At 49.9% G+C, this 15,467-nt stretch overlaps 1 protein-coding gene across 2 annotated transcripts in view; it reads right to left on the reverse strand.

The window, feature by feature from the left end:
• Window positions 1-2,063: 2,063 nt before the first annotated feature.
• BRI3BP (BRI3 binding protein) overlaps window positions 2,064-15,467 on the reverse strand; it is a 28,800-nt gene continuing 15,396 nt past the window's right edge. Inside the window, exons 3-4 of one of the 2 annotated variants that reach the window (XR_007145921.1) lie at window positions 5,701-7,028; window positions 2,064-3,958 (exon numbers count right to left, since the gene is read on the reverse strand). Coding sequence is in view for 1 of the 2 variants with exons in the window: in XM_047828411.1 (XP_047684367.1) it covers window positions 6,607-7,028 (422 nt within the window). In the remaining variant the exon portion in view is untranslated. Of the gene's footprint in view, window positions 7,029-15,467 lie in introns of both variants that reach the window. The other variant, XM_047828411.1, reaches the window with a different exon arrangement.

Consider the following 15,467-nt stretch of genomic DNA (forward strand, 5'->3'; position numbering starts at 1 on the left):
AAGATCCGTGCCTACGTGTGGCTTTATTTGTAAGAGCCCCAGGCTGGGAACAGCCCCAACCCGCCGGCAGGTGAATGCAGAGCTACGGACACACACAACCTGGGTGAATTTCAGCATAATTACGCCGAGCCCAACGAAACGGTAGGAAAGCAAGCACATGCTGTTTGATTCCATTTGTGTGAAATGCTAGAAAACGCAGCCTAATGTGTAGGGACAGAGTACAGATGAGAGGTAGTCTGGAAGCAGGAGAGCCGGGAGGTCGAGAGGCCGGCACACTGAGGGTTTTGGAAGTGGCCAATGTGTTCCCTGTTCACCTGAAACACGCATGGTTCACCGTATGTCAGTTATACTTCGGGAAAGCTGGTGGTCAAAATGAAACAAGCGGGGGGCACCTGGGTGACCGGGTTGGTTGAGCGTCCGACTTTGGCTCAGGTCGTGATCTCGCGGTTTGTGGGTTCGAGCCCCGCGTCGGGCTCTGTGTCGACAGCTCGGAGCCTGGAGCCCGCTTCGGATTCTGGGTCCCCCTCTCTCTGCCCTTCCCCTGTTCACTCTCTGTCTCAAAAATAAATAAAACATTTAAAAAATTTTAAAAATATATATATAATAATGGGGCGCCTGGGTGGCTCAGTCGGTTGAGCGTTTGATGAGACTTTGGCTCAGGTCATGATCTCGCGGTTTGTGGGTTCGAGCCCCGCGTCGGGCTCTGTGTCGACAGCTCGGAGCCTGGAGCCCGCTTCGGATTCTGGGTCCCCCTCTCTCTGCCCTTCCCCAGCTTGTGTGCACTCTCTCTCTCTCTCTCGAAATAAATAAACGTTAAACAATTAAAAAAATATATTAAAAAAAAAAAGCGGCCAACAGCACAGCTCAGTCCAGACTGGGGACAGGTGCCGAGGTGCCCACGCACCACGTAGCTGCCCTGGGTATTAAGTAAACCACCTGCTGGCTGGCAGCATCTGGCGGCTTTGGCAGAGGGCAGTGAAAGCGAAGACGGTAAACGGAGGCTGGGTTGGGGGCGGGGACGTGTATTTGTGCCCTCCGCTCTGTCAGTCACACTCCTCAGCCTGGTGCAGCCTCACCGGGCGAGGCCTCACTCCCGTTTCGTTTAACACTTTCTTGGTCGCGGGACCTGCTTCCACCCTCCTTTTCCACCTGCTGTTTTTCACCGGGACGTTTTTGTTTTGTTTTGTTTTGTTTTTAACGTGCTCTCACAAAATGATTAATGGCTTATATTTAATTCACTCAAAGGGACAAGGCTTTCCTGTCTCAGCGTGGTTCCTATTTTCTCATCCGACGTGGCTGTTGTGGCTAACTTGCTGTTCTGTCCCCGGTGGTGTGGGTCCCCTACCTTTAGCCTGCTCCCTCTCCCAGGGGCCGGTCACCCAGGTGGCCTCCAAATAACTCACACGCCCAGGAGCAGTACTTTTGGGTCATAAGTGTGTTTCATCGGACTCTTCTGTTACAGCTCCTGAATATTTGCTAAGGAAATAATGTTTAGCACCCAGGAGAGCATCTCAGTTCGGGGTGGGGGGGGAAGGGTCTATATGTGTTGCAAAACCCTCCTGGGGTTGCCCCAATTAGCAAATAAAAATAGTTTTCCTGGTTAAATTTGAATTTCAGATAGCAACACATTTTTTGTATATGTGTATTCCTTGGGGCGCCTGGGTGGCTCAGGTGGTTAAGCGTCCGACTTCGGCTCAGGTCATGATCTCACGGTTCATGGGTTCGAGCCCCACGACGGGCTCTGTGCTGACAGCTCAGAGCCTGGAGCCCGCTTCTGAGTTTGTGTCTTCCTCTCTCTCTCTGCCCCTCCCCAACTCATGCCTTGTCTCTCTCTCTCTCTCTCTCAAAAATAAATAAACATTAAAAAAATTTTTTTAGTATATATATATCCCATACAGTGATTGGGATATATGTATACTTACAAAGTATTTGTTGTTTATCTGAAACTCAAATTTAACTGGGCATCCTATGTTTTATCTGGTGACCCTACCTACCTCCAACACGTTAAGATTATTTGATTTCTCAGACCGGGGAACGGAACCACAGAATCAGCCAACACAAAGTCAGGGAAATTCCACCAATGCTCGGTTAGGAGTGATGACATATATTTAGGAAGCCCGTACAACGAAATTACAATAAACGTTTATTGAGCCGCAATTTTCACAATATTTTCATTCTGTTCTGAAATCGGTCTACAAATATCTCTACAGAACACTAAAGCCAGTGATTTAATAAATAAGAGGAATGTATTTAGCATTTTGCAAATAAAAGAAGCCTTATACATTCGGGTCTCTATCCGACACTCACAGAATCAGTTTCCCAAGGCTTTAGGCAACGAAAATGTGCACACAGCACAGACACAGACACACACACACCAGCGTATTCAAATCCGATGGGTTTAGATTAAGCGGGAAATCAAATGCTGCGTAAAATCGATAACCAGATACACAAAGGATGAACTCAATCACGAACGCACTGTTTGATAATGGACACCGTTACCTCACTAGTATGATTTCCAGTTCAGAGGGAAATAAAGGGTTGCTTCGCTGGATTTTAAGTGACCACAAATCACCGTCACCATCACAAGAAATCAGTTGAATTGCACGGTACCCAGAGATTGAACACACATGCGACTGTTAAGCTGACACCACAATAAAACCTTGAAATCCGCGAAAAGACGTGGGGACATAGGGTCGATGACACCGTTAGCTGCCACAGGTTTCCCGTAAACGACGCAAGTGACCATCAGCTTTTTATGCCACCACAGGGGAAAAAACTGGTCCTGCTGTGTCTCGTGCAAAAAACTCAGGACGCTGAACAAAGCCTGCTTCTCCCAGAGACTGCAGATCATATCGACGGCTGTCCGTTACTAATTTTAAGGGTACTATGCTAGACCCCGCAAAAAATAGATGATTCTATCGCTCACCACTCACAAGCAAGGGGCAAAAAGTCCAAGACTCAAAGGACCGTAAACAAAACTTTGCGGAATGGAGATCTATTATCATTACTATTTTGATTTGGGGACGAGGGGGTGACACCTCAGGGCCTTAGGAATTCCTGCTAACACAAGCCAGCTGGATGGCCGGAGCTGGCTTTTGGGTTCAGTCAGGCAATTCGAACCCCGTCAGGGAGAAGTTGCCAGACGTCCTTCACCTAAAGCATCTTGGGGAGTACCAGGAAGCACAGAAACGAAACGGTTCAGAATTTCCGCTAACGACAAGGCGTATTAACCGTGTTTTGGATGCGTTGGCTTTGGCGTGTTTTTCCTAACCTCTCCGTGAGGCCGCTGAATCGGAGGCAGACCGGCAATCAAGGTGGTTTACACATTCCCCCCGAGCCAGCCCTCGCGGGCATCCAAAGTCACATCACAACCCTCCCGACCACTGCCCCCCAACCTGCACGTCCGCGCCTGGCACCGGTAAGGCGTGTTCAAACCCGTTGCTTCCTCCCACCGCGGTGACGGAGCCCAGACACACACCCAGTCCGCGTCCCGACCCCGTGTGAGGCTTCGCGAGGCCCTGCAAGGCATGCTGCGACCAGGTGCTTTAGGGAACCGTGCCGAGAACCTTCTCTCAACGGGATTAGCCCCCGTGCTGTCACCCAGGTCACCTTCGTAAATGAAGACCCCGGCACAATTCACAAGAGCAGCTTTCAAGAAATTCCGTTGCTGCGTTTTGCCCCCAGAAGTGATGTGGGTTATCACGGAAACATGAAGCCAAACCACCCCCCACCCCACCCCCCACCCCACCCCCCCCACCGGAAGCCAGGGGATGCTGATCTTGACCGGTACGGGGAATGCCTTTGTGGAGGGCTGACGTACCACGGAAGCGTCTTTGCTAGCACGTCAGGGAACAGGTCCCTCTGAACACAGACTCCAGAAGATCCACTCAAGTGCAGCAATTGTGAGACGGCTGGTTCTTTTCCTTTTCTGTCCTTGGCGTTGGTTGTTACTGAGGCACTGGAAAATAAAAACTAGTCGAGTTTAAGATCTCTAGAAAACAGAGTCTTAATTCGAACCCACCCACGGTCGTTTCTGTCAGGGTTTTTTAGATCACACTGAATATGAAGTGTCGCCCTAATAGGTCCTGCAACCCGGAAGACATTAAAAAAAGGTTTCTCTTCCAGGTATGAGATGTGGTACAAAAATACATTTTTTTTTTTTCCCGTGTACAAAAGAGAGAAAAAAGAAAAGACACGGGGAGTAGTGGGAAAGGCCCAATACCCTAAGAAGCTTCCGTGGAGCGGAGAGAGAGAAAACAAAATCCCCAACTATTTGGGGTTAAGACGAGGCCCCAAAACAAAAGTCAAATGGATGCGTTAAAAAGCAGGCGTTGTTCAGACCGAACGTCCACGGTTTCTACCAGAATTCCAAAGAATGTTCTGCCCCGAAGTGATACTCCTTTGTAACTGTAGGTGCTTTCATTAAAAATAAACCCATCTTTCATCGCAGTGCATGAAACCAAGGTTGGCCTCAGAGAGCCCAAGCCTTGGCTCATGGGGTGGAAACAGCGCATGTGACCAACAGCGATTTCTACCTGCTGCTTACGGCCTCCGCGCGCCAGCACCCAGGTGCACGCGCCTCCCTTGGTTTACCGGAAGTGAAAACGGTTTTCCCGTTGACCCCAACACAGCACGGTGCCTTTCAGGGTTCGCGGGGGAAGGCGGCCGGGGGAACAGAGTGGATATTCCATCCAGACCGGTGACAGTTTAGGACTTACAAGCTGTGTGCAGAGAAACGTCAGTTCTGCCCTGGCCAACACGAGCAAAGCAATGTTTTGGGATCTCAACGCGCCCGATGCACGAGAGCCAAACGCACAAGAGGAAGGCAGGCCGGGATGGCCTCCCCGGGGCTATTTTTTATACCCCTTGTGCTAAAAGAGATCGGCCTCCAAGATTCTGACTGCAACGGCTTCGGGCTCCAAATGCCCCCGGAGAGAGGTTTGCCCCGGGCAGACCCCGGAAAACACGTCTGCGTTTCAGGAAGCGAACCGAATGCTGCAAAGGTTGGGTCCCGTTACGTGCACCTCACACAGAGAGGTTTCGTAAACATTCTCAGAAACATCCCCTCTGGTTTTCCGGATACTTGCATCCAGCAGTAAAACTTCACGGAAACCGCACAGGAGTTAGCAGACAGCTGAGTGTTTCTCCGGAACGATGCGTGGACCGTGGGGGTCTTGGTTCTACCCGATCCAACTGGGGGGGGGGGGGTCTCTGCAAATCTGCGTACAGAGGCTCTGGCGGGGGGCCGCCGGGGCACGTAGGTGGGCAGGGAAGGATTGTGGCGGCCAGAACTCCCTTTCCTTGTTCATGTGTGGCCTGATGCTTACCAACAGGCCTGGGGGGGGGCGGGCCTACACTGGGCCGTGTGCATCGAGCCCTGATCCAGCCTCGCAAGGTGCCCCTGTCGAGGACCCCATCGCTGTCTGCCCGGTATGTCCCTCTCTGCCCCTAGGCACCGCCGGAAATGAGGGTACCACAGACTTCACACGGAAAGCACATAACACGTGTGTCGTAAACATTTCAGGAAAAAGAATTCGGATCTTCTCCAAGGCGTGTTTATTGCTGCTTACTGCTCCTGAGAATGCCTCATAAGCAGCAAGAGACTTGAAAATGTTATTAGCTGCTAGAGTTTGTTTTAATTCCGAGGTCCTGAGTCAACCCACCCTACAGTGACACAAACAAAAACCCTTGAGAGCGTACCTTTTCTCTACAGGTCTAGCTGGCGAATGGTGATACCGGGGCATCAGATAGACTCCGGACAGGGGGAGTTTTGGCACTCACCCAGGTAGCTCTCGGCATTGAACTCCAAAGACATCTCTTTGCTTGGCCCTTGGATCTTCCCTTACAAAACGCGGAGGTTAAAAACATCAAAGTTCAGAAAGGGAAGACAAAAACAGAAACAAACGATCTCCGGTTTTCTATGAATAACGATCTCTTTCTCCATTTAGAAAGATAATTGACGGGGGCCTGGCTGGGGTCACGAGGACCCAGAAGATGTTTAGTTTCGTCCTGGACCCCAACCACCCACATCCAGAAACAACGACATCCATCAGCTAAGTCACCGTCAACCAAAAATGACATAAAACGAAGCTCACGGTTTTGGAACATGAGAAGAACGCACACAGACCTCACCCACCCATCCCTATGCCGTGACAACAAACAGTGGCGCTGGAACTCTTCGTCTAAAATGTCCGATTAGCATATTCTCCCCCTCAGTGTAAAGTTTTATTAAACTTGACTCGATCTGCCTTTATTAAAAAACCTTACAAAAGATGTATTTAAGTGCTTGAAAAAATTAACTTTATGCACTATGCACAGATAAACTCTTACCATACAGCTAATATGGTTATATCCTTTGTTTTAAAAAATATTTCTCCCCCCCACTAACGACCCTTCGCGGGTAGTTCCGCGTAAACGATCCTGTCATTCCTCTGGGAACGTGTCCTAGGGGTTGACACGTGGCCGGAAATACCCTCGCGAAGCGCCCCGGTTCCCGCGCGGGAATGTTTATTAGGACTGTTTGGGCTTTGCTGTTCTTTTTTTCCTTCTTTTTTGCTTTCTGAGGCAGGGCGCTGGCACGGGGGGACCCGGCCGGCTGGCTGATTGTCACTTGCCGTTGGTGCGGTCGAGACTCTCCAGCACTTTGTTGAGGCGGATGTTGAGCAGTCGGACCTGGTTCTCCAGGTGCTCCAGCTTCTCCTCCACGCTGGGGCCACTGGGGCTGCTTCGCCAGTAGAAGCCCATGGGCCCGGTCATGAAGTAGATGGCCACCACGAAGCACAGGGGCAGGACTGCGCTCTCCGGCTCCCCCTCGTGCTTGTGCAGGACGTAGACGCAGGACATGGAAAACAGGATGACCCGGGCGATCCAGAAGAAGCGGCCGAACACCACGTGCAGGAGGCTGAAGGTGAAGCCCAGCGTCAGAGACAGGAACCAGTAGGCCAGGAGGACGACGCCCACCAGCAAGAGGGCGCGGGCCGGGCTGCTGGCCACCGAGGCCGGGCTGAAATACTGGGACAGGTTCGACACTGCGGAACAGAAAAGAGGGACAGTGGCGGGTCAGCACGAGCCGGGGCTTCTCTGCAAGTGGGGGGCGGGGGTGCGCTGGGTCTCCGCCCTACGCACGTCCAGTCCGCGGCCTGTTTATCCTTCACACGAAGCCCTGGGGGAAGGCAGGGCACCCTCCGAGGCCACCTGCCGCATCCTGAGTTGAAAACGCCTTTCATGGCAGGGCAGAGCTTACAAGCCCGTCCTCTATCTCCTTCCTTCCTGTCTCCCATGGTAGCAAACGCCCAGGTGTAGGCTGGGTGCGTGGCTGCCTAGGAGGAAGGCGTTTCCAGCCTCCCTTGGAGCTCCGAGACTAAGCTCTGGTCAAGGAGATATTTTGTGGTGGCTTTGCGGGGTCTTTCCCAAAAGTAGCAGGAATGTGCCCTTTCTCTCTTCTTCTGCCTGCTGCGATGGAGATGCGATGGCGGGAGTGGGAGCAGCTATTTTGGGCCATGAGGTAAGGGAAGGCACCTAAGCCATAAGACGGACGGTGCCTCGGTCCTGAGGCCCTCGTGCAGCAAAGCCACCTCCCTGCCTAATCACCTACCTGTGAACACTGACACAGCTTTATTGAGATATAACTGACAAAAAGCACTGTATAAGTTCAAGAGCATGACTCATTAGATTGTGAAATTATTAGCACAATAAATTTAATGAACATCCATCACCTCATATGGATACAAAAAAAAAAAAAAAGAGAAAAAAATGCTTTTTTTCTTGTCCTGAGAACTCTTAGGATCTACTCTTCTCTTAATAACTTTCATATATACCATAGAGCAGAGTTAACTGCAGTCTTCACTTTCTAAATTACACCCCCGGTGCTTACTTATCTTATAACTAGAAATTTGTACCTTGACCCTCTTATTCCAATTCCCGCACCCACTATCACCCACCTCTGACTACAAATCTGATCTCTTTTTCCATGAGTTGTTGTCGTTGCTGGTTTTTTTTTTTAAGTTTATTTTTATTTTTGACAGAGAGAGACAGGCAGAGCATGAGTGGGGGAGGGGCAGGGGGAGAGGGAGACCCAGAATCCGAAGCAGGCTCCGGGCTCCGAGCTGTCAGCACAGAGCCCGACGCGGGGCTCGAACTCACGGACCGCGAGATCGTGACCTGAGCCGAAGTCGGACGCTCAACTGACTGAGCCACCCAGGCGCCCCTGCTGGTTTTTTTTTTTTTAAGATTCTTCATATAAGTGAGATTATCAGGTATTTGTCTTTCTCTGACTTGTTTCACGTGCGATAACGCCCTCGAGGTCCATCCAAGTTGTCACAAATGGCAGGCAGGATTTCCTTCTCTTTTACGGCCGAATAACATTCCACGGTGTGTGTGTGTGTGTGTGTGTGTGACTTCTTCACTGCCTCAATTTACAATCCCACCACCAGTGCACAAGGAAGGGTTCCTTTCGGTCCGCATCCTTGCCAGCATTTGTAAACTCTTGTCTTTTTGATAATGGTCATTCCAGCACATGCGAGATAATGTGTGGTTTCGATTGGCATTGTCCTGATGAGTGATGTTGAACACCTTTTATGTAACTGTTGGCTATCTGTTCTTTTGGGTTTTTAAAAAATGTTTACTTATTTATTTTGAGAGAGCATGCACACGAGTTGGGGGGGGGGGGCCAGAAAGAGGAGAGAGAGAGGATCCCAAGCAGCCTCCACTCTGTCAGCACACGGCCCGACACGGAGCTCGGTCCCAACAACCGTGAGATCATAACCTGAGCCGAAATCGAGAGTCGGATGCTTCACTGACTGAGCCACCCAGGCACCCCATTAACTGTTGGCCATTTGGATATCTCCTTTGGAAAAACGTCTAATGGGTCCTCTGCTTATATTTTAATCACACTGTGGGTTTCTCGCTATTGAGTTGTAGGAGCTCTTTATAGATTTTGGTTATTAACCCCCTAATAGATACGTGGTGTACAAATAGTTTTTCCCATTCCATAGGTACTTTCTTTTTTTAAAAAAAATTTTTAAAATGTTTTTATTTATTTTCGAGACAGAAAGAGACAGAGCACAAGCGGGGGTGGGGGGGCGCAGAGAGAGAGGGAGACACAGAATCCGAAGCGGGCTCCAGGCTCCGAGGTGTCAGCACAGAGCCTGACGCGGGGCTCGACCTCACAAGCCGCGAGATCATGACCTGAGCCGAAGTCGGACGCTCAACCGACTGAGCCCCCCAGGTGCCCTGGTACTTTTCATTTTGTGATGGTTTCTTCTGCTGTGCAGAAGTTTCTTGGTTTGAGTAGTACTCCTTGTTTATTTTTGCTTTTGGTGTCAAATCCAGAAAATCATTGCCAAGACCGATGCCAAAGAGCTTTATGGAGTTTTATGGTTTCTGGCCTTACATTTATTTTTAAAATTTTTTTTTCAACATTTATTTATTTTTGGGACAGAGAGAGACAGAGCATGAATGCGGGAGGGGCAGAGAGAGAGAGGGAGACACAGAATCGGAAACAGGCTCCCGGCTCCGAGCCATCAGCCCAGAGCCTGACGCGGGGCTCGAACCCACGGACCGCGAGATCGTGACCCGAGCCGAAGTCGGACGCTTAACCGACTGCACCACCCAGGCGCCCCGGCCTTACATTTAATAAGTCTTTCATACATTTTGAGTTAATTTTTGTGAGTGGTGTAAGGTAGGGGCCTCGTTTCATTCTTTTACGTGTGGATGTCCAATTTTCCCAGCACCATCTACTAAGGTGACCGTCTTTTCTCCATTGAGTGTTCTTGGCTCCCTTGTCAAATTTCAGTTGACCACGTATCCCTGGGGTTTATTTCTGGCCTCTCAGTTCTCTTCCATTGGTCTGCGTGTCAGTTTTTATGCTGGCACTATACTGTTTGGGTTACTGTTTTGGTTCCTGAGGCTTTTAATACAACTTGAAATCGGGAAGTGTGGTGTTCTTTGGCTATTCCTTTGGCTTCTGCAGTTCCATGTAAATTTTAGGATTTCTTTTCCCCACATCTGTAAAAAAAAGCCATTGGAACCTTGACAGGGATTGCATTCAATCTGTAGATGGCTTTGGGTAAATAACAGACATTTTAACATTAATTCTTCCAATCCATGAACATGGGATAATTTTCCATTTATTCACGCTGTCTCCGATGCCTTTCGCCGATGTCTTACGATTTATCTTTCACCTCCTTGATTAAGGTTATTCCTAAGTATTTTATTGTTCTTGATGCTATTGTAAATGGCATCATTTTCTTTCTTTTTCGGATACATTCATCGTTAGGGTACAACAATACTGCTGATTTTTGTATGTTAATGTTGCACCCTGCAACTTTACTGAATTCATTGATCAGATCTAACAGTGTTTTCGTGGAGTCTCTAGGATTTTCTATGGATAAATCATGCCACCTGCAAACAGATAATTTTACTTCTTCTTTTCCAATTCTGATGGCTCTCGTGTTTTAAGAATAAACATTCTTCTCAAAGTCACAACACTATGGGGCACCTGGGTGGCTCAGTCAGTTAGGTGTCTGACTTCGGCTCAGGTCATGATCTTGCAGTTCATGAGTTCGAGCCCCGCGTCAGGCTCTGTGCTGACAGCTGACCGCTGGGAGCCTGGAGCCTGCTTCGGATTCTGTGTCTCCCTCTCCCTCTGCCCCTCCCCCACTCATACTCTGTCTCTCAAATGTTAAAAATTAAAAAAAAAAAACAACGGGGCACCTCGGTGGCTCAGTTGGGCTCTGTGCTGACAGCTCAGAGCCTGGAGACTGCCTCCCGTTCTGTGTCTCCCTCTCTCTCTGCCCATCCCCTGCTCACGCTCTGTCTCTCTCTGTAATAAATAAATGCTAAAAAAAAAAAAAAAAAATTGAAACAACAACAACAAATTTCATTATGATTTTGTACTTAAATATACCTCATACTTCCAGGCTAATTTTTCTTAAACAAATTTTTTTTTATAAATTATTTTTAATGTTTATTTATTATTGAGAGACAGAGAGACACAGAGTGTGAGCAGGGGAGGGGCAGAGAGAGAGAGGGAGACACAGAACCTGAAGCAGGCTCCAGGCTCTGAGCTGTCAGCAGAGCCCGACGTGGGGCTCGAACTCACAAACTGCGAGATCATGACCTGAGCCGAAGTCAGTCGCCTGACCAACTGAGCCACCCAGGGGCCCCAAACATTTTCTTTTTTTAAATAGTCTTAATTTTTCAGAGGGGTTTTGGGTTCATGGAAAAATTAAGCAAAAGATATAAATTAACTAATTAATTTATTTTTATTTATTTTTTTTATTTTAGAGAGAGAGAGCATTGTGTGCAGGTGGAGGGGGAGGGGCAGAGACAGAGAGAGAGGGAGAATCTTAGGCAAGCTCCATACTCAGCATGGGGTCTGACTTAGGGCTTGATCCCAGACCCTGGGATCATGATCTGAGTCAAATTCAAGAGTTGTACCCTTAACCAACTGAGCCACCCAGGCGCCCCAATATAAATTAATTTTTAAACATTGTTATTATTAACTCGTTTAGAAATAGCAATGAACCCAGGGAAGTGGGTGGGGGATGGGCTAAATGGGTGATCGGTACTAAGGAGGGTACTTGGTTTTTGTTTTTGTTTTTAATTTTTTTTAATGTTTATTTATTTTTGACAGAGAGAGAGAGAGAGAGAGAGAGAGACAGAGCATGAGTGGGGGAGGGGCAGAGAGAGAGGAGACACAGAATCCAAAGCAGCTCCAGGCTCCGAGCCATCAGCCCAGAGCCCGACGCGGGGCTCGAACTCACAGACCACGAAATCATGACCTGAGCCGAAGTCGGTGGCTCAACCGAGTGAGCCACCCAGGCGTCCCAGGAGGGTACTTGTTATAATGAGCACTGGGTATTACACGTGATGAATCACTAAATTCTACTGCTGAAACCAGTATTACAGACTATATGGTAACTAACTAGAATTTAAATAAAAATTTGGAAAAAAAAAAGCAACGGACCCATTACAGGCTAACACAAACAATATATTTTTCGAGAAGAATAACTGATCTCCAAAACAGAACCAAAAAATCCCGATGATGGAAACAGTGAGATGTTTTGCATTTTTACAACTCTTGTGTTTTTGGGTTTTTTTGTGTTTTGTTTTTTAATATCTGGGCTGTTAGGAGAGAGCTTGATCCTCAGATCTGGTTTTGAATTCACAGAAACAGAATGTCAGCCACAAACGTGGGGCACGGATAGATTTTAAACATTTCTCGGGGCGCCTGGCTGGCTCAGTCCATAGAGTATGCAACTGTTGATCTTGGGGCTGTGAGTTTGAGCCCTGTGTTGGGTGTAGAGATTACTTAATAATAAAATCTTTGTTTTATTTTATTTTTAAAGTTCATTTATTTATTTTGAGAGAGACAGCGAGCACAGGTCGGGGACGGTCAGAGAGGAGAGACAGAATCCCAAGCCGACGTCACACCATCAGCACAGAGCCCAACACGGGGCTCGAACTCACGAACAGTGAGATCATGACCTGAGCCGAAGTCAGACGCTTAACTGACTGAGCCACCCAGGCACGCTTAGAATACCTACTTTAAATAAATAAATGAATGAATAACAAAACAAACAAATATTTCTAGTAGCCACATTAAAAAGGGCAAAAAAGAAATAGGCAAAATTAACATTAAGATATTTAGCCCAACAGGGGCGCCTGGGTGGCTCAGTTGGTTAAGTGTCTGACTCTTGATTTCCACTCAGGTCACGATCTCACAGTTGGTGACCCTGAGCCCCGGCATGGGGCTTTCTGCTGCCAGCGAGGAGCCTGCTTGGGATTCTGTCTCTCCTCTCTCTCTGCCCCTCCCCCACTTACATGCACAGTTGGTGTGACCTCTCTCTCTCTCTCTCAAAATAAATGAATAAACTTAAAAAAAAAAAGATATTTAGCCCAACATATGCAACATTATTATCAACGTGCAATTGATACATTGAAGGATCCCTTGAATGCCTGGCCTCATACAGGTTGCTGGAGAAGGGGGGGACCTCACGGTTCCCCTGAGGGGCCTCAGGAACCCCCTCCAGGGTTCCTCAGAGCATACTTTGAGAACCACCGGACTAGCCTATGTATATCTGAAGCTACATACCACGTGTTATTATCAGGGTAACAAGGGGCTAAGTTAGGTGACCAGCGAGGACAAGGACCCTCGGTGGGGGTAGATCTAGGACTAGGGCAGAGAATGTTGACACAGGCACGGCCTCACTGAAACCCGCGCTGCAATCCAGCGAGGGGGGTAAGAAGCAGTGTGCCTCGCCGGAGGCCCTAAAAATCGCACCTAGAACATGAGCAACTCATCACTCCTGCCTGAACCCGCTTCCCGGAGCTGCCACAACAAAGCAGCACAGGCCGAAGGGCTTAGGCGACGGGAACGTATGTATTCGCACACAGTCTGAGGTCAAGGCGTCAGCAGGGTGGCGCCTTCTGAGGCCGCCGGGGGACGGCCCATCCCAGGCCTCTCCCCAGCCTCTGGGGGGTGTGGGCTATCCGTGGTCTTCTTGACTCGTGGGAGCATCCCCCTGACTCCGAGACCTTCGTCTTCAGGTGGCCTTCTCCCCGCGGCCGCTGGGCCCAAGCTCCCCGCGAGGTCACCGGTCCTACCGGATTAGGGGTCCACCCCGATTCAGAGCCAGGGGAAAGCCGGCTGCGTGTGCAGCCGGACACAGACGGCCCTCGGCGTGGGGAATCGGGCCTGGGTGGGTCCCACAGGGGCCTGACGAATGACTTTTCGGAGCGGATCCCCTCCGTAAGCCGTGAAGGGGTCACACGGTATTTACCGCGGGCCCACGCGCTGCTCTGATGGCTCCACACAAATTGTCATCTGGTCCTCACGACGTGCTGATGACACCTAGCGTTTTCCACACGGGGGGGGGGGGGGGGCGCTCAGGCACACAGCGTGACTTGCCCCGGGTCCCGCAGCGAGGACAGGGTGGAGCTGGGATCTCGAGGCAGGGAGTCTAGTTTTCGGACTGCGCTACCCTGATGCGTCTCACGAGCGTGCGTGTGTCAGAAGCGGCTCCCAAGGCTTCAGACAGAGTAAACAGCCTGATGAAGCGATGAGGCTTTAAGTGCATCCTTCCAACTCCTTCCCGGAAGAGTGACTTGAGCCACCGGGTCTAGAGCAGGCTAACGCCACGGTGTCCGTTATGGGAGCCATCGGCCACGTGTGGCCACTGAGCGCTTGAAACATGGCACGTCTGAACTGGGATGTGCTGTGTCAAATACGGGCTGGATCACGAAGGCTTCACCCCCCCCCAAAATGTAAAGACGCCTCATTCATAATTCCACACGCTTACCACAAGTTGAGATGACAGGAGTTTGAAGCTCTTGGGTTAACCGAAATACCTTATTAAGTTAGTGTCGCCGGTTTCTTTTCACTTTTTTTAACGTGGCAACTGGAGCATGTGGCATCATCGGGCGCTCTCTTTCTACTGGACGGCTCTGGCTAAGGAGGCTCCACTTTAACCGGTACCCCGAGAGATTCTGGAGACAGGAATTAGAGGATTGTGCTCATGGAGACCTTGTACACCAGAACATCCAACTTCGGAACGCTATTTCCCGTAAAGCCTCCGGCGTGCTCAGACTTCTAAGCAGAAGCTGAAAATCCCAAAGGCCTCTGGATGCTTTGAAGTTTATGCGCCAAATACAAGGGGAGAACATGACGTGGGAGGGGTTCTTTCACCTCCGGAATGTGCCAGCTGCCCTCCCCACGAACGCAAGCATGTGGGGCCTCTGCGGAATGACTCTGTTCTGGTCCCCTCCCAGGTAATCAGGAGGCTGTCTCCACCGCAGCTTTCCGCTCCAAGCTGCATGCAACTTTTTGCAATCAGGTTTGCTCCTCCAGGGCTCCTTGTTGGCCAGGGATGGAAATACCGAGAGTTTAACAATCTGGGCGGGTGGCGAATACGGACTCCGAGCGGGATTGCACACAGTTGCCGTATCTGGGTTGTGTGTTGGCTCAGCCCGACTCCCAGGAGGCTGCGAGTGGCATTGCTAGAGCATTGGGACTGTGTCGTCTTGCCCGCTGGGGGCCAGAATTCTGAAATCAAGGTGCGGGCAGGGCCGTGCTCCCTGAGCGCTCAGAGGGAGTCCCTCCTGCCTCTTGCAGCCCCCCGGGGGCTCCAGGCACCCTTGGCTTGTGGCCACGTCCCTCCAGTCTCTGCCTCCGTGTCCATAGGGCCATCTCCTCTCTGTGTGTTTGTCTCTGTGTCCAAATTTCCCTCTTTTACAAGGACACCAGACACTGTCTGGTGGGATTTAGGAGCCACTCTAATCCAGGACAGACCCCATCTTAACTTGATCACATCTGCAAAGACTCCATTCCCAAATAAGGTCACATTCATAGACACTGGAGCTTTTGGGGTACTTTTGGGGGGACGCAAGTGAACTCCCACCAGCAGCGAAGCAGAGGGGCCAAGAGTCCCCCAACTTTTATTAATGACGGGACCCTGTCCACCAGA

The sequence above is a fragment of the Prionailurus viverrinus genome, chromosome D3 (assembly GCF_022837055.1).
Source record: "Prionailurus viverrinus isolate Anna chromosome D3, UM_Priviv_1.0, whole genome shotgun sequence".
Classification (NCBI taxonomy): domain Eukaryota; kingdom Metazoa; phylum Chordata; class Mammalia; order Carnivora; family Felidae; genus Prionailurus; species Prionailurus viverrinus.